The 18,837-nt window shown below is 43.7% G+C and overlaps 1 protein-coding gene across 1 annotated transcript in view; it reads left to right on the top strand.

The window, feature by feature from the left end:
- The first annotated feature begins 875 nt into the window (after positions 1-875).
- LOC132833296 (netrin receptor UNC5C-like) overlaps positions 876-18,837 on the top strand; it is a 149,346-nt gene continuing 131,384 nt past the window's right edge. Inside the window, exons 1-2 of the mRNA XM_060851461.1 lie at positions 876-930; positions 2,773-2,994. Of these exons, the coding sequence (XP_060707444.1) occupies positions 876-930; positions 2,773-2,994 (277 nt within the window). The remainder of the gene's footprint in view (positions 931-2,772; positions 2,995-18,837) is intronic.

The following is an 18,837-nucleotide window of genomic DNA, read 5'->3' as shown; positions in this document are numbered from 1 at the left end:
CTGTAATGTGCAAGGGAACTAGAAGCTTAAAGTCGAAACAGGTAACCTTGCCTTTTGATCTTTCAAAACAATAAATCTCACAGCTACAGATCAGAGCTATGGCAACACTGAGAGACACTCCAGAACTGAGCATGCTCAGGCACATTCCAGAAGTACAAAATATAAAACTTCAGAAACTCATTTAATGCAGTTTCAATGTTAATTTTAAACAATGGTCAATGTGGACTCTTGATGGTCTCTGACTTTTACCTTTCTGGATTCATATTGGATTTTTTTCCTCTCTTCTGGAATATTGTGCCCAGTTCTGGTTGTCCACTTACAGGAAGAATATTATTAAGCTGGAGAGAGTTCAGAAGAGATTTACCAGGATGGTGCCGGGAATGGAAGGTTTGAGTCATAAAGAAAGTCTGGATAGGCTGGGATTTTTTTCACTAGAGTGTCGGAGGTTGAGAATCGACCTTCCAGAAGTTTATAAAATAATGAAGGGTACAGATTGGTTTTTTGGTGGTTGTCTTTTCTCTAAGATGGAGATTTCAAGACTAGGGGGCAAGATGAGGGGAGAAAGATTTGAAAAAGGCACAAGGAGCAAATGTTTTATGCAGAAGGTGGTTTGCTTGTGGAATGAACTTCCTGAGAAAGTGGTGGATGTGGGTACAATTACATCGCTTAAAAGACATTTGGATAAGTACATGACTAGGAAAGGTTTGGAGGGATATGGGCCAAGTGCAAGAAGGTGGGACTAGTTTAGTTTTGGATTATGTTTGGTTTGGACTGGGTGGACCGAAGGGTCTGTTTCCGTGCTATATGACTCTGAAGCCCACTACTTGAGCCTCTTTGCGAAACTGTGAAGGTGGGGAGTTCATCCATTGAACTCAATGAAGAAAAGGTCCTGTGGGCCTCAGTCACCACCATATTCCATCGATAGAGGAGGTAAAAGAGGCAAGACAGATTCTCTCCACATTGAAACCATGAAATGCTACTCTCCTCCTGCTCATCTTGAAGGGTTTTGAGACACCTATCTTATTGCTATCAAACCAATGACAGCAGTTTGAGATGCTTGGGTGAATTTGACAGTTTGAGAATCTGGCATCTTTTCAGGAATATCCATTTTAATGCAAACACCCTTTGGTGGGTATGAGCCCATTCCCACAAGGACACGGTCAATTTTTATTACTGAATGTAGAACTAGTTCTTATAAGTGTGTTAAAGCAAGTTGTTTTCATTTAAGCACGGTTTCTGATGTGATCCAGTTTATAGGACCAACTGAAGGTAAGCAGTGTTGACTAGTATAGGATGTTTTTGAAATGTTTATCTGCAGGTTTTAGCCTAAAGCCAGATTTACAGTGAGTGAACAGGAGGAGGATTAACGCTGGGATTAAGGAACATCTGACTACTGCCTGGAAGGGTTCTAACTCACCACTTGCTTGTTGTAAGCGTTGAATTTACACATGATGTAAATATTGGGAATTAACAGCGGGAGCTTGGGAGCCTTTTCTTCCTGTAGCATCTCGATGAGAGACAGCATGTCTTTCCTCGGGCAATAAATGTAATAGTTCCTCTTAACTTCTCTATTTACAGGCATCAGAACAGGGAAGGTTAAGGGCTGATCTAACAGAGAGGCAAAGAAGTGGGGGATATTGATAGTACAGATAAGGGACTGTGTGCACTGGCATCATGATTGGGAACCAGGGGATACAGATTTACATGGCAAATGAATCCAAGGTGAAATAGGGAGACTTTTTCTTTAATGCGACAGTTTTGGGCTTCTTATCTAAAGAAAGATATACTGTCATTGTAGGTAATCCAGACGAAGTTCACTAGGTATAGAGGGGCAGCTTTATGAGGAAAGTGTGAACAAACTGGGCCTGTACTCATTTGAACATAGCAAAATGAAAGATAACCTTACTGAAACATACATGATTCTAAGAGGATTTGGCAGGATAGAAGCAGATAAGTTGTTTCCTCTTGTGGGAGAGTCCACTGTCCAGAGGACATAACGTCTTAATAAAGGGGTCACATATTTTAGACAAAGAGGAGGAGGAATTTCTTCTCTCAGAGGGTTGAGAATCTGTGGAATGCTTTACCACAGACAGCTGTTGAAGCTGGGTAGTTAAGTATACTCAAGGCTGTGTTCGATTATTATTATTATTAGAAAGAGAATCAAGAATTAATGGGAAAAGGCAGAAAAGTGGAGTTGAGGATGATCAGAATAGCCATTTCTCATTGAATGGTGAAGCAGATTCAATGGGCTGAATGGCCTGCTTTTGCTTCCTGATGAAGGACTTACGCCCGAAACGTATATTCTTCTGCTCCTCGGATGTTTCCTGATCTGCTGTGCTTTTCCAGCACCACAATCTCAACTACTTCTGTTCGTTTGTCACATGGTCTTGTTATGATCTCGAACACGCTGTGTGAAAAGATGCTGGAAGTGGAATTTGACAGGGAAACCAGAACAGGGGAAACTTTGTCAGGCTAGAAAGAAATGGCAGAGTAATGGGACATACTGAATAACTGTTAAGAGCTGGTATACGCACAGTGGGCTGAATAGCCTCTTTCAGTGCTGTTGCAATCACATTTCTCGCTTCCCAAAGCAGCCGAGGCCAAATCTGGTCTGGCCCTGGCAACTTGTCAATCTTATTGTCAGAATAAAATGATTGCACCTGGGTTCCACTCTTTACTGTGCAAGACCTACACCATTATACACTGCCAGGTAAAATGTGCTGCAAAATGTACTAGATCATGATTCTTTGCCTCTCCTTTTGTTTCCTACAGAAGATGACATCTTTGGGGAACTTCCTGAGTTCTTCCCATCTGATCCTCCAGAACCCCTGCCTCATTTCCTGATTGAGCCCAGGGACGCGTACATTGTGAAGAATAAACCAGTGAACCTTTACTGCAAGGCCACTCCTGCAACTCAAATCTACTTCAAGTGCAACAGTGAGTGGGTTCATCAGAAGGAGCATGCCACTGGCGAGCGTGTGGATGACACCTCTGGTGGGTCTTTGTTGTATCATCATCATTCATTGCTTCACTTGTTGGCATTTTCACTCTGTAAAGGAAATAATGAACTTGCATTTAGAACATAGAACATAGAACAGTACAGCACAGAACAGGCCCTTCAGCCCACGATGTTGTGCTGACCATTGGTCCTCATGGAAGGTAAACCTAATGTACAAACCCTCAAATTTCTGTGACCATATGCATGTCCAGCAGTCTCTTAAATATCCCCAATGACCTCACTTCCACAATGCCCTCATCCAAGTCATTAATAAAAATTACAAAGAGTAGAGTCCCAAGAACAGAGCCCTGTGGAACACCATTCACCACTGACTTCCAGGCAGAATATTTTCCTTCCACTACCACTCACTGTCTTCTGTCGACCAGCCAATTCTGTATCCAGACAGCTAAATTTCCCTCTATCCCATTCTTCCTGATCTTCTGAACGAGCCTACCATTAAATGCCTTACTGAAGTCCATATACACAATATCCACCACTCGACACTCATCGACTTGTCTAGTAACATCCTCAAAGAACTCAATAAGGTTTGTGAGGCATGACCTGCCCCTCACAAAGTCATGCTGACTGCTTTTAATCAAGCCATGCTCTTCCAGATGGTCATAAATCCTATCCCTCAGAATCCTTTCTAACACCTTGCAGACGACAGGCGTGAGACTGACTGTCTGTAATTGCCGGGGATTTCCCTACTTCCTTTCTTGAAGAGAGGAATTACATTTGCCTCCCTCCAGTCCTCAGGTACGACTCCGGTGGAGAGGGAGGATGCAAAGATCTTTGCAAGCGGCGAAGCAATCACATTTCTCGCTTCCCAAAGCAGCCGAGGCCAAATCTGGTCTGGCCCTGGCAACTTGTCAATCTTAATGTTTGTCAAAGTTTTCAACACATCAGCTTCCTCTATCTCTATCTGTTCCAGCATGCTTACCTGCTCCTCAATGGTTTCATTCACTACAAGGACCTTTTCTTTAATAAAGACAGAAGCAAAAAACTCATTTAAGGCTTTCCCTACCTCCTCATACTCTATACACAAGTTCCCTATGCTATTGCTGATCAGCCCTACACTTTCTTTGATCATTCTCTTATTCCTCACATAAGTGTAAAATGTCTTTGGATTCTCCCTAAACCTTCCTGCCAAGTCTTTTTTGTGCCCCCTCCTGGCACTCCTCAGACCATTTCTGAGCTCCTTCCTCGCCCGCCTGTAATCCTCTAGAGCTGAGCAAGACCCTTGCTTCATCCACCTTACGTAAGTTGCCTTCTTTCTTTTGATGAGAAGCTCCTCCACTCTCATTATCCTAGGTTCCTTTATCTTACCCCTTCTTGCCTGTTTCAGAGGAACACATTTATGCATCACCCTAACAACAACTGTTCCTTAAACAGTCTCCACATTTCTATAATGCCCTTTCCATGGAACAATTGCTTTAATCCATGCTTCCCAACTCACGTGTGATAGCATCATAGTTTCCTTTTCCCCAATTAAATATCCTCCCATTTTGCCTAATCCTCTCCTTCTCCATAGCTATGTAGAATGTGAGGCAGTTGTGGTCACTATCACCAAAATGCTCTCCCACCCCAAGATCTGACACCTGCCTCAGCTCATTGTCAAGCACCAAATCCAAAATGGCCTCTCCCCCGTCAGCCTGTCAACGTACTGAGTTAGGAAACCCTCCTGAACACACCTTCTAAAAACAGCCCCTTCCAAACCATCTGCTCGAAGGAGGTTCCAATCAATATTGGGAAACTTAAAGTCCCCCATTACAACAACCCTACTACATTCACACTTTTCTAAAATCTGCCGACCTGTGCTTTCTTCAATCTCCCTGCTGCTAATGGGGGGCCTGTAGTAAACCCCTAATGAGGTGACTGGTCCCTTGCTGTTCCGAATTTCCACCCATACTGACTCAGTAGGCAGACCCTCCTCGACAATGGTAACTTCTGTAGCTGTGATACCCTCTCTGATCAGTAGTGCTACACCCCCTCCTCTTTATCCCCCCTCACTATTGTTTTTAAATGTTCTAAACCTTGGGACATCCAGCAACCATTCCTGCCCCTGAGAAACCCAGGTCTCTGTTATGGCCACAACATCATAGCACCGGGTACTGATCCATGCTCTAAGCTCATCACTTTTATTCCTGATACTCCTTGCATTAAAGCAAACACACTTTAACCGATCCCTTCCCACTGGCTGCACTACCTCTTGCTTTCGCCTCATCTCCATCAACTCTCACCACCGGTATCTAGCTCAGGTTCCCACCCCCCTGCCATACTAGTTTAATATGCCCCAAACCACTTTACAGCGGAGGAAAAATCATTGTAGATTAGGAAACATAGGGCGACCAAATTAATGCACAGAGGGTCCCACAAACAGAAATGTGATCATGATCATTAAATCTGTTTTAATGATATTATTGGTCCAGCAACCCCAAGATACATAGAGTCACAGAGTCATAGAGTCCTACAATATGGAGACAAGCCCTTCAGCCCAAACTGGTCCGTGCCAACCAAAATGTCCATCTGTGCTAACCCCATTTCCCTGCACTTGGTCCATATCCTTCTAACCCTTTCCTATCCATGTATTTGTCCAAATGCCTTTTAAATGTTGTTAATGTACCCACCTCAACCACTTCCGCTGGCAGCTCATTCCATATGCATACCAACCTCTATGTGAAAGAATTGACCCTTAGGTTCCCTTTTATTCTTTCCCCTCTAACCTTAAAAGGATGCCCTCCAGTCCCCAATTCCCCCACCCCAACTACTTACAAACTTTTCTTTGAAGTAGCGCCAGGGGATGTTTTGAACATACCAGAGAAGGCAGTTGGGTCTGATCTGAGAAGGTGCACCTCTGACAGTGCAGCACTTGCTCAGTGCTTTACTGGAAGTTGTCAACCTGAATTTTACACTCAGGCCCTAGAATGAATGTCAAGCCCACAACCTCTCAACTCAGACACATGAGTGCCAGCCCTCAGCCTGGCCTTGAGTCACTGACATTCTACTGGTGTCACAACACAACTGTACGTTGGTGTATCCTACCAGGGTCACACCATGTTGAAAAGCATTGAACCATTTTTCCTTCCACCCTATCAAATCACAGCCTCAATGAACTCTCCTCTAAGTGTTCCCTATGAGAGATAAGATATGTTGGCTTGTTTACGTGTTGAACTTGTTGGATCCAATGCTCCAATCCTGTTGCTAATCTGTAACTATTCATGATCATCATCATTGGCGGGGTCCCTCGCAGACAAGGATGATTCTCTCAGGGTGAGTCTGTAGATGGCTGTGCAGACTGATGTGGTTACCGCATACTCTGTTACACTGGGGCAGGAGGTGGTGGCGGGAAGGGGGTGGGTGGGGAGTGGGTGTGGCAGTGCGCCCCTTGCCCTGCTTCCATCCAGCTTCTACTTTTTCCCAATGGCAAGTCTCGAAGTGTTCGAAACTTCCCAGATGCCCCTCCTGCACTTTGGACGGTCAGTCCGCCACCAGCCTTGAGTGATTCACAGCATTAAAGCCAACAGCCCATCCTATCCCATCAATAGATTCATGGAATAGAATCCCCACAGTGTTCAAATAGGCCCTTTGGCCCACCAAGTCCACACTGACCCTCTGAAGAGCATCCCACCCGGACCCACCCCTTTACCCCATTCCTTGATTCGGTGAGCCATGAGCCAGCGGGGTTTAACATTCACTCTGATTTGTTTAGATCTCCGTTTCCCCAGCATATTGCCCCCCAGCAATCCCACTGCCCCTTCCCCACCCGATTGCAGCTCGGCAGCTTATGGTGATAATATTTCATCATAGGGCAACTATATTCAGATTCAGATGTGGGAAGGTAAAACAGCTGAACTGTCGGCGTTAATCTGTTTCTCTCCTTTAAAAAAGATAATGAGCAATCTGTTTGGATAAGGCGCTTCAACATCTGACATGATTCTACATCTGCTGTTCCAAAAACGCTTGATCAGACGACTTTCAAGTTGTGTGTCAAAAGATTACTATTTGTAGTCTGGAAATCAAAGGCATGTAAAACTGATCCCATATTTTATATTTTAAAAAAAACTGGTGTTTCAGTTTCTACAAGGTGCTGTTGCTGATATTAGCCTTTGGGATCATTTCCCTTCATTCCTCCTGTCATGGTTTCTTGTGAACCCATTAATAGAATCACTATGGAGTTGAGAGTGTGGTGCTGAAGGGCTTATGCCCAAAACATCGATTCTCCTGCTCCTCGGATATTGCCGGACCTGCTGCGCTTTTCCACTCTGATGTCCAGTCCTCACTTTCTCCATAGAATCCCTACAGTGTGGAAACAGGCCATTTGGCCCAACAAGTCCACACTGACCCTCTGAAGACTGCTCCACCTAGACCTATCCCCCTACCTTAACTTTGTATTTTCTGTGGCTACTGCCCCTTAACCTACACATCCCTGAATACCATGAACAATTTAGCATGGCCAATCCATCTAACTAGCACATCTTTAGACTGTGGGAGGAACCCCACACAGACACAGAAAGAACGTGTAAACTCCACACAGACAGGATGGAATCAAATCTGGATCCTTGGTGCTGTGAGGCAGCAGTGCTAACCACTGAGCAACCCCAATGTTATAACTGTCCCGTGATGGGCCCTTCAATTGCCCAGATCCCAAATTCTGAAACTCCCTCTCTAAATCTTCTGAGTCCTCAAAGCATCCCACTTTGACTAAACTTTGGATCACTTGACCAAATATCTCCTCTGTGTGTTAATTTTTCAATGATACGTGGTCTAATTTTTTTCAAAAATAATAAACAAAAGCATTCTTTATTTTATAAGAAAGACAATATTTTTAATAACCAATGAGTTTTCATGGAATTGCTACAGCACAGGAGGTGGCCATTTGGCCCATTGTGCCTGTACTTGTTCTATTCCTTAATGCCAACTTACTTCCTTATCCCTTTATCCCCACACACTATTCCTTTCCAAATAATCACCTTGAATGCCTCAGTTGAATCTGCTTCCACAACATTTTCCAGCATTGCATTGCTTTTCCTAACCACAAACATGTTCTTTTTCACTAATCGCCCTTACTTCTTTTGCACGTCCCTTGAAACCTCTGCCCTCTCATTGATTTTTTTCTGTCTATTACAGAGGGAGCAGCTTCACCACATGTACACAGTCCTGGCTCATGATTTCGAAAACCTCTATCAACTCCCTTCTCACCCTTCTTCTCTCCACTAGATTAGGTTAGGATATTTGGTCGGCATGGACAAGTTGGACCGAAGGGTCTGTATCTGTGCTGTGCATCTCTATGACTCTAAGAACCTCTTCAATCCATCCCATTCATTGGAGTTTCTCATTCCTGGAACGATTTGTGTAAAGTCGCTTCTGCATTCTCTCCAATGCCTTCACATCTTTCCTGTAAGATAGTGTCCACAACTGACGTCAGTTTCCTTACAGCAGTCAATTGGAGATGAGTGGTTTTAATTTCTGGAGACTCCAGGCTTACCACTGAGGGTTTGATAACCGAATGCTTGGAGTACAATATGCAAAACAAAAAGCATAGCAGAATTAGGCTGGGATTGATGACTCGGAGTTCTTTATGTAAAAGGATAGTCCAGAAGGCCAGCTTGCTGATACACTGATGTTCCTCAGAGAGCCTTGCAATTCCTAAAAAGACCTTCATAGCTCATCAGAACTTGACCAAGTGCTACACTGGAATGTCTGAGTGCCATTATCAGTTTCCAGGTAGCCCAGGTCATTAAGTCACCCAGGTTTCATTCTGTGGACCTTAAATAAGCAGCTCCAAGATTTTTGCCTTTGTAAGGGAGAGTTTGGACAAGCTGAGTCGTAGGAAACTGAGGGGGGATCTTATAGAAGTGTATAAGATCATGAGAGGCATGCATAGGGTGAACACACTCAGTCTTTTTCCCAGGATTGGGGAATTGAGGATGAGAGGGCATCAGTTTAAGGTGAGAGGGGAAAGAATAGAAGGGAACCTGAGGGGCAACTTTTTTACACAGAGGGTGGTAGGCATATGGAATGAGCTGCCAGCAGAAGGTGAGTACATTAACAACATTTAAAAGGAATTTGGACAACTACATGGATAGAAAAGGATTAGAAGGATATAGGCCAAGTGCAGGGAAATGTGGATGAACATTTTGGGCGGCAAGGACCAGTTGGGCCTAAGGGCCTATCTCTGTGCTGTCAGACTCTATGACTATCTAAGTGAAATACTTGAAGCAATTGAAGACTTAGGAGATGTGAGTCGAGAGTGAGGTGCTGGAAAAGCACAGCAGCTCACACATTCAAGGAGCAGGAGAATTGGCGTTTCGGGTATAAACCCTTCATCAGGAATGAGGCTTGTGGGCCGGGGGTTGAGAGATAAGTGAGGCAGTGCTCAGTTTCACTGAGGAGATGTGACTGTCTTTGTCTTTCTGTTGTCATGTGAGCTAGAAAGTAACTCAAGCAACATGTTTACTTCCATGTGTTTAAGAAAGGGAATCTTGAAAACAATGAAAGGCACATTTTTCTTGGTTTTTAATGTAGACAGACTTTGGAAGGCCCTGCTTTTGTTGTGATGCTTCAATAAGCAAGTCAAAGATAGGAGTAGAAAATCATATGCCCAATTTTAGTTCCCAGTCCCATAGAGCAAGACCTTTTTTCATTTATTTATGGGATGTGGGTCAGCAGGGCCAGCATTAATTGCCCATCCCTTATTATCCAGAATTCAGGTAAGAGTCAATCACATTTCGGTGGATCTGGAGTCACATGTAGACCAGACCAAGTTAGGACAGAATTGCAGATGGTCATTAAGGGCATTACAGGTCAACCCCAACATATGAACACTTGTACTTATGAACAAGATCCAATCTTACTATTAATTTTAAAGATGCAACATAGGAACATGTGCTCGTACATACAAACAAATATTTTATATTATAATATACTGTGTTCAGACTTAGGTACAAATCAACTTCTGACCACTGTCAGGAGCAGAACCTTGGGGTGGCATGGTGGCGAACACTGCCCTCACGTCGCCAGGGACCCAGGTTTGATTCTACCCTCAGGTGACTGTTTGTGTGGAATTTGCACATTCTCCCAGTATCAGTGTAGCTTTCCTTAGGGTGCTCCTGTTTCCTCCCACAGTCCAAAGTTTGGGTACAGCTTAGATGGATTGGTCATACTAAATTGCCCATAATGTCCAGAGATGTGCAGGCTCGGTGGGGTAACCATGGGAAATTCAGGATTACAAAGATGGGGTGGGTATAGATGGGATGCTCTTTGGAGGGTCATTGTGTATTTGATGGACTGAATGGCCTGCTTCCACTATGTAGGGATTCTGTTCAATGAAAAACCTGTTCATAATCTGGGGACTGCCTGTAGTGAACCAGACGGATTTTTCCTGACAGTTGTCAATGGATTCATGTTCATTATTAGACATCTAATTCCAGATTTTTATTGAATTCAAATTCTACCATCTGCTCTGGCGGAGTTTGGACCCAAAACGGAACTTAGGTCATCAGATTAATAGTCTCGTGACTATTAATAGTCTTGTGAGTAATGGCAGACCACTCTGCCATTACTCCCCACCATTTGTCTCACACTCTCTCTGGTTCTTGTGACATCCAACATCAAACTAAAATGGCTCCCTTTTGATTGTGGATTTCAACAATCTACATCTGCTTGAATTATTGGCATCACAGGCTATCATCAGTATTCCACTGGACTGGCACAGTGGATAGTCTCCTGTTTCAACTCTGGCTTCAAAGGATACTCCAGGCATGGGGGGAAAATGCCCAGTCACTAGTCTAGACTAGGCTAATGTGGAATCAAAAAATTACTGCATTGCAGAAAGAGGCCATTCTCTGCATTGAATCTACTATATAGTGCCATTCTCCTGCTTTTTCTCCATATCCCTGTGCACCACTATTGTCCAAAAAAAATTCCTATGCCCTCTTGATCCTGTCTCCACCCCATTTTTAGACAATCCATACTTTAACAACACACTGTGAATCATAGAATCCCTACATCATGGAAGCAGGCCGTTTGGCCCATCAAGTTCACAATGACCCTCTGAAGAGCATCCCACCCAGACTCAACCTCATGGCTAATCCACCCAGCCTGAACATCACTGGACACAATAAGGCAATTTAGCAGAGTCAATCTACCTAATCTGCACACCTTTTGGCGATGAGAGAAAACCCATAGAGACATGCAGATAGTCATCCGAGGCTGGAATCGAACCAGGGTCCCTGGCACTGTTAGGCAGCAGCACTAACCACTGAGCCACTGTGCTATCCTGCCTGCAAAGGTTTTCTCTTATATCATCCTTGCTTCATTTGAACATCACTTTAAAAGGACTGTTGCGGAACTTCACTCCATTGGGTGGTAGTAAGCTTGGTAGAAAGATGCCAATTTAGAGATTACTTTTAATCAACCTGTCTAAACATATCACATTACAATGCTATGGAGGGTAGGACCTGAACCTGAATTTTCTAGTCCAGAGGAAGGGACAGTAGCATTGCTCCAACTGGCTAATACCAGTTCCCAGCTGAAAATGATGGAGTGATCAACCAGCATGGAGCTTCTCCATGTAATTGGGAAATGGAGGAGGAAGGATGTTCTTGGTATGGTTTTCTAAAAAAGTTTATATGGACCTTATCTCCTTTAGTCTATGACAGTTCTAGCTTGAAAACTTCAGTCAGATCAGGAGCAAGGAAATCTCATTTCCACCTTGAGTGCCAGTCAATATAATGACATGAATAGCTTCACCACAATATTGACTCCGACCTGATGAATGTTGGGCTAATATTGATACATTGGAACAATGGGCCATTTAGGATATCACATGTGCCCAGAATAATATGTAATCCTACCCACTATTTCCTTCTGTCAAAGTAAATATTGAACTACAAATGGACCAGGGAGAGTTATTAGTTTCAATTCCAGTCTTCCATTATTGGCAAATGTTAATTCTCTGGCAAATTATTGATCTATGTTACATAACTTTTCATTATATGCATTGAATCTTTTTTTTCCTTACTCTTTCATGGGATGTGGGTGTCACTGGCAAATCCAGCATTTGTTGCACATTTCCAAATTTCCTGTGAACTGAGTGGTTTGCTAGGCCACTTCAGAGGGCAATTCAGAATCAACTACTTTTCACATGTAGGCCAGACCAAGTAAGGATGGTAGATTTCTTTCCCTAAACGACAAGAACATTTGATGATTATTTCATGGCCCTATTACTGCAATTAAGTCTCTGTTCCAGATCTATTAATTTCACTTACTTTCTACCATAGTGGAATTCGAACCCTTGTTTCCAGGACACGTGTCTGGGCTTGATACATAACAAGTCCACTGTTCCTCCACTTGCATCCAATCTTCAGTTTGAGTGATTGCATTTACGCCAAAAATCGAGGTTGACACATGAGTGCAGTACAGGGAATCCCTGGTTTACAAATGTCTCACTTCTGAAAGTGATCCCACACAAGGGTGTAATTTTAAAGATTTGACATACAAATTTTCCTGTATTTAAGAACAGCCTCTTTATATTGACCTGCACTGTGTTCCAACTTGTGTACGAATCCATTTGCAAATGTACTCAAGCATGGAACCCATTCTCGCTGTACTGAGGGAGGGCTGCACTGTTGCAGGTGCTGACTTTCAGATGGCACATGAAAGTGAAACCTGCTTGGGTGGATGTAAAAGAGGAACCCCGATTATCTGGCATCTGATTAACCGAATTTGGGATTGTCTGAACAAGACTGCAAGGTCCCAATGTGCAGTTAACTATGTTATCCAGCATTCGATTATCCAACACTTGATTAACTGTACAAAATACTCTGCCCGGGGTCCTTCAGTAATCAAGGTTCATACTTTGAAGGAGAGAACAGGAGTGTTAGCACAATTTCTTGGTCAATTATCCTTCAATCAACATCACAGGTACAAGATGTCTAGTCATTATCATGTTCCTGTCACTGGCTGCAAATTGGCTTCAGCATGTACAAATACATTAAGGACAAAAGGGTAACTAGGGAGAGAATAGGGCACCTCAAAGATCAGCAAGGCAGCCTTTGTGTGGAGCCGCAGGAGATGGGGGAGATACTAAAAGAGTATTTTGCATCAGTATTTACTGTGGAAAAGGACATGGAAGATATAGAATGAAGGGAAATAGATGGTGACATCTTGAAAAGTGCCCATATTGCAGAAGAAGTAGTACTGGATGTCTTGAAACACATAAGACTGGATAAGTCCCCAGGACCTGATCGAGTGTACCCTATAACTCTGTGGGAAGCTAGGAAAGTGATTGCTGGGCCCCTTGCTGAGATATTTGTATCATTGATAGTCACAGGTGAGGTGCTGGAAGACTGGTGCCACTGTTTAAGAAAGGTGGTAAGGACAAGCCAGGGAACTATGGACCAGTGAACCTGATGTCATGGTGGGGAGGTTGTTGGAGGCAATCCTGAGGGACAGGATGTACATGTATTTGGAAAGGTAAGGACTGATTAGGGATAGTCAACATGGCTTTGTGCATGGAAAATCATGTCTCACAAACTTGATTGAGTTTTTTGAAAAAGTAACAAAGAGGATTGATGAGGGCAGAGCAGTGGATATGATCTATATGGACTTCAGGAAGGCATTTGACAAGGTTCCCCATGGGAGACTGATTAGCAAGGTTAGATCTCATGGAATACAGGGAGAACTAGACATTTGGATACAGAACTGGCTCAAAGGTAGAAGACAGAGGGTGGTGGTGGACGGTTGTTTTTCAGACTGGAGGTCTGTGACCAGTGGAGTGTCACAAGGATCGGTGCTGGATCCACTCATTTTCATTGTTTACATAAATAGAGTCATAGAGTCAGAGAGATGTACAGCATGGAAACAGACCCTTCGGTCCAACCCGTCCATGCTGACCAGATATCCCAACCCAAGCTAGTCCCACCTGCCAGCACCTGGCCCATATCCCTCCAAACCCTTCCTATTCATATACCCATCCAAATGCCTCTTAAATGTTGCAATTTAACCAGCCTCCACCACATCCTCTGGCAGCTCATTCCATACACGTACCACCCTCTGTGTGAAAAAGTTGCCCCGCAGGTCTCTTTTATATCTTTCCCCTCTCACCCTAAACCTATGGCCTCTAGTTCTGGACTCCCAACCCCAGCGAAAAGACTTTGCCTATTTATCCTATCCATGCCCCTCATAATTTTGTAAACCTCTATAAGGTCACCCCTCAGTCTCCGACAGTCCAGGGAAAACAGCCCCAGCCTATTCAGCCTCTCCCTGTAGCTCAGATTCTCCAACCCTGGCAACATCCTTGTAAATCTTTTCTGAACCCTTTCAAGTTTCACAACATTTTTCCGATAGGACGGAGACCAGAATTGCATGCAATATACCAACAGTGGCCTAACCAATGTCCTGTACAGCTGCAACATGACCTCCCAACTCCTGTACTCAATACTCTGACCAGTAAAGGAAAGCATACCAAACGCCTTCTTCACTATCCTATCTACCTGCGACTCCACTTTCAAGGAGCTATGAGCCTGCACTCCAAGGTCTCTTTGTTCAGTAACACTCCCTAGGACCTTACCATTAAGTGTATAAGTCCTGCTAAGATTTGCTTTCCCAAAATGCAGCACCTTGCATTTATCTAAATTAAACTTCATTTGCCAACTCTCAGCCCATTGGCCCATCTGGTCAAGATCCTGTTGTAATCTGAGTTAACTCTCTTCGCTGTCCACTACACCTCCAATTTTGATGCCATCTGCAAACTTACTAACTGTACCTCTTATGCTCGCATCCAAATCATTTATGTAAATAACAAAAAGTAGAGAGCCCAGCACCAATCCTTGTGGCACTCCACTGTCACAGGCCTCCAGTCTGAAAAACAACCCTCCACCACCACCCTCTGTCTTCTACCTTTGAGCCAGTTCTGTATCCAAATAGCTCGTTCTCCCTGTATTCCATGAGATCTAACCTTGCTAACCAGTCTCCCATGGGGAACCTTGTCGAATGCCTTACTGAAGCCCATATAAATCACATCTACAGCTCTGCCCTCATCAATCTTCTTTGTTACTTCCTCAACAAACTCAATCAAGTTTGTGAGACATGATTTCCCACGCACAAAGCCATGTTGACTATCCTAAATCAGTTCTTGCCTTTCCAAATTCATGTACATCCTGTCCATCAGGATTACCTCCAACAACTTGCCCACCACCGAGGTCAGGCTCACTGGTCTATAGTTCCCTGGCTTGTCCTTACCATCCTTCTTAAACAGTGGCACCATGTTTGCCAACCTCCAGTCTTCCGGCACCTCACATGTGACTATCAATAATACAAATATCTCAGCAAGAGGCCCAGCAATCACTTCTCTAGCTTCCCACAGAATTAAAGGGTACACCTGATCAGGTCCTGGGGATTTATCCACCTTTAACCATTTCAAGACATCCAGCACCTCCTCCTCTGTAATCTGGACATTTTGCAAGATGTCACCATCTATTTCCCTGCAGTCTATATCTGCCATATCCTTCTCCACAGTAAATACTGATGCAAAATATTCATTTAATATCTCCCCCATTTTCTGTGGCTCCACACAAAGGCCGCCTTGCTGATCTTTGAGGGGCCCTATTCACTCCCTAGTTACCCTTTTGTCCATAATATATTCGTAAAACCCCTTTGGATTCTCCTTAATTCTATTTGCCAAAGCTAAGTCATGTCCCCGTTTTGCCCTCCTGATTTCCCTCTTAAGTATACTCCTACTTTCTTTATACTCTTCTAAGGATTCACTCGATCTATCCTGACTGTACCTGACATATGCTTCCTTCTTTTTCTTAACCAAACCCTCAATTTCTTTAGTCATCCAGCATTCCCTATAGCTACCAGCCTTCCCTTTCAACCTGACAGGAATCTGGTCTATCCTTTTCCATCACTATTTTAAAACAAATAGAATTATGGTCGCTGGCCCCAAAGTGCTCCCCCACTAACACCTCAGTCACCTGCCCTGCCTTATTTCCCAAGAGTAGGTCAGGTTTTCCACCTCCTCTAGTAGGTACATCCACATACTGAATCAGAAAATTGTCTTGTACACAAAATTCCTCTCTATCTAAACCTTTAACACTATGGCAGTCCCAGTCAATGTTTGGAAAGTTAAAATCCCCTACCATAACCACCCTATTATTCTTACAGATAGCTGAGATCTCCTTACAAGTTTGTTTCTCAATTTCCCTCTGACTACTGGGAGGTCTATAATACGATCCCAATAAGGTGATCATCCCTTTCTTATTTCTCAGTTTCACCCAAATAACTTCCCTGGATGTATTTCCGGGAATATCCTCCCCTAGCATAACTGTAATGCTATCGCTTATCAAAAATGCCACTCCCCCTCCTCTCTTGCCTCCCTTTCTATCCTTCCTGAAGCATTTGTATCCTGGAACATTCAGCTGCCAGTCCTGCCCATCCCTGAGCCATGTTTCCGTAATTGCTATGATATCCCAGTCCCATGTTCCTAACCATGCCCTCAGTTCATCTGCCTTCCCTGTTAGCCCCTTGCATTGAAATAAATGCAGTTTAATTTATTAGTCCTACCTTGTCCCTGCCTGCCCTGACTGTTTGACTCACTTCTGTTCTCAGCTGTACCTGTCTCAAATCGATCTCTTTCCTCACTATCTCCTTGGGTTCCCCCGCCCCCAGCACCCCCCCCTCCACCTTACTAGTTTAAATCCCCCCAAGCAGTTCTAGCAAATTTCTCTGCCAGTATATTAGTCCCCTTCCAATTTAGGTGCAATCCATCCTTCTTGTACAGGTCACTTCTACCCCAAAAGAGATTCCAATGATGCAAAAATGTGAATCCTTCTCCCATCCACCAGTTCCTCAGCCATGCATTCATCTACTCTATCCTCCTATTCCTGCCCTCACTAGCTCGTAGCACTGGGAGTAATCCAGATATTACTACCCTTGAGGACCTCTTTTTTAAAATTCTACCTCACTCTCTGTAATCTCCCTTCAGAGTCTCAACCTTTTCCCTTCCAATGTCATTGGTTCCAATGTGGACAATGACCTCTTGCTGCCCCTCTCCCCTGTGAGAACATTCTGCACCCTCTCTGAGACATCCTTGATCCTGGCACCAGGGAAACAACACAACATTCTGATTTTTCTCTGCTGGCCACAGAAACACCTGTCTGCACCTCTGACTACAGAATCCCCTAACACAATTGACCTCTTGGAAGCCGATGTACCCCTCGTTGCATGAGAGCCAGTCTCAATACCAGAAACTTGGCTGTTTATGCTACATTCCCCTGAGAATCCATCACCCCCACATTTTCCAAAACAGCACACCTGTTTGAAATGGGTATATCCACAAAAGACTCCTGCACTAGCTGCCTGCCTCTCTTACCCTTCCTGGAGTTAACCCATCTATGTGACTGTATCTGAGACTTTCCCCCCTTTCTATAACTGCCATCCATCACATACTGTTGCAAATTCCTCATCGCTTCTATTTGTCTCTCCAACCGATCCACTCGATCTGATAAGATTTGCATCCAACAGCATTTATGGCAGATATAGTCCACAGTAAGCCTTAAACTCTCTTTAAACTCCCACATCTGATAAGAAGTACATATCACTGTACTAGAGGCCATTTTTGCTCCTTCACAATCTACAGACCCAGAAAATAACACCGTCTTATTCCTCTACAAAACACTGTCCCAGGTTAAATTAATAGCTATGGCTTACATTTTAAGTTTAATCAAGAGACTTATCTCCAAAAACACATAATCAAGAAAGAATTCACTGTACCCACTACTGCAGCCTTTCTCTTGGACAGACTTAAAACAACAATTAACTTACCTGATTCTGTGCCGTGAACTTCACCCAACACTTCCTCCAAGATTAGTTGCGAATTTCACTGTTTGTTCATTTTCCCAGATGCACTCCGATGTCCAGCGATACACGAATTCAAACTGCAAAGGCGGTAACTGTGTAGATTTTTTTTTCTCTCTCTCTCTCCTGCACTGTCCTCACCATGTGCTTCCTTTGTCTGCCCTTCTCCCTTTTAAACTGCTGTTGTTTTGACTTTTATTTCCCAAAGTTCCAAAACAATGCAACAGCATATAAAACAGTAATTATTGCTTCTGGAATTCGAGATTCATACTTCCTTGAAAGTGGAGTCTCAGGTCGGTAGGCTAGTGAAGAAAGCATTTGGTATGCTTTCCTTTATTGATCAGAGTATTAAGTGCAGGAATTGGGAAGTCATGATGCAGCTGTACAAGATGTTGGTTAGGCCACTGTTGGAATATTGCATGCAATTCTGCTCTCCTTCCTGTTGGAAGGAATGTTGTGAAATTTGAAAGGGTTCAGAAAAGATTTACAAGGATGTTGCCAGGGTTGGAGGATTTGAGCTATAGGGAGAGGTTGAACAGGCTGGGGCTGTTTTCCCTGGAGTGTGGGAGGCTGAGGTGTGACCTTATAGAGGTTTATAAAATCATGAGGGGCATGGATAGGATAAATAGACAAAACCTTTTCCCTGGGGTGGGGGAGTCCAGAACTAGAGGGAATAGATTTAGGGTGAGAGGGAAAAGATATAAAAGAGACCTAAGGAGCAACTTTTTCATGCAGAGAGTGGTAAGTGTATGGAATGATCTGCCAGAGGAAGTGGTGGAGACTGGCTAAATTACAACATTTAAAAGGCATTTGAATGGGTATATGAATAGGAAGGATTTGGAGGGATATGGGCCGGGTGCTGGCAGGTGGGACTAGATTAGGTTGGGATATCTGGTCAGCATGGACCGATGATGTCTGTTTCTGTGCAGTACAGCTCTATGACAGCAGTGACTATTCTCAGAAGGTTTTCATTGGTTAAA

The sequence above is a fragment of the Hemiscyllium ocellatum genome, chromosome 36 (assembly GCF_020745735.1).
Source record: "Hemiscyllium ocellatum isolate sHemOce1 chromosome 36, sHemOce1.pat.X.cur, whole genome shotgun sequence".
NCBI classification, from domain to species: domain Eukaryota; kingdom Metazoa; phylum Chordata; class Chondrichthyes; order Orectolobiformes; family Hemiscylliidae; genus Hemiscyllium; species Hemiscyllium ocellatum.
Note: the sequence above shows the minus strand (reverse complement) of the source record. Positions and strands in the feature narration are given on the sequence as shown.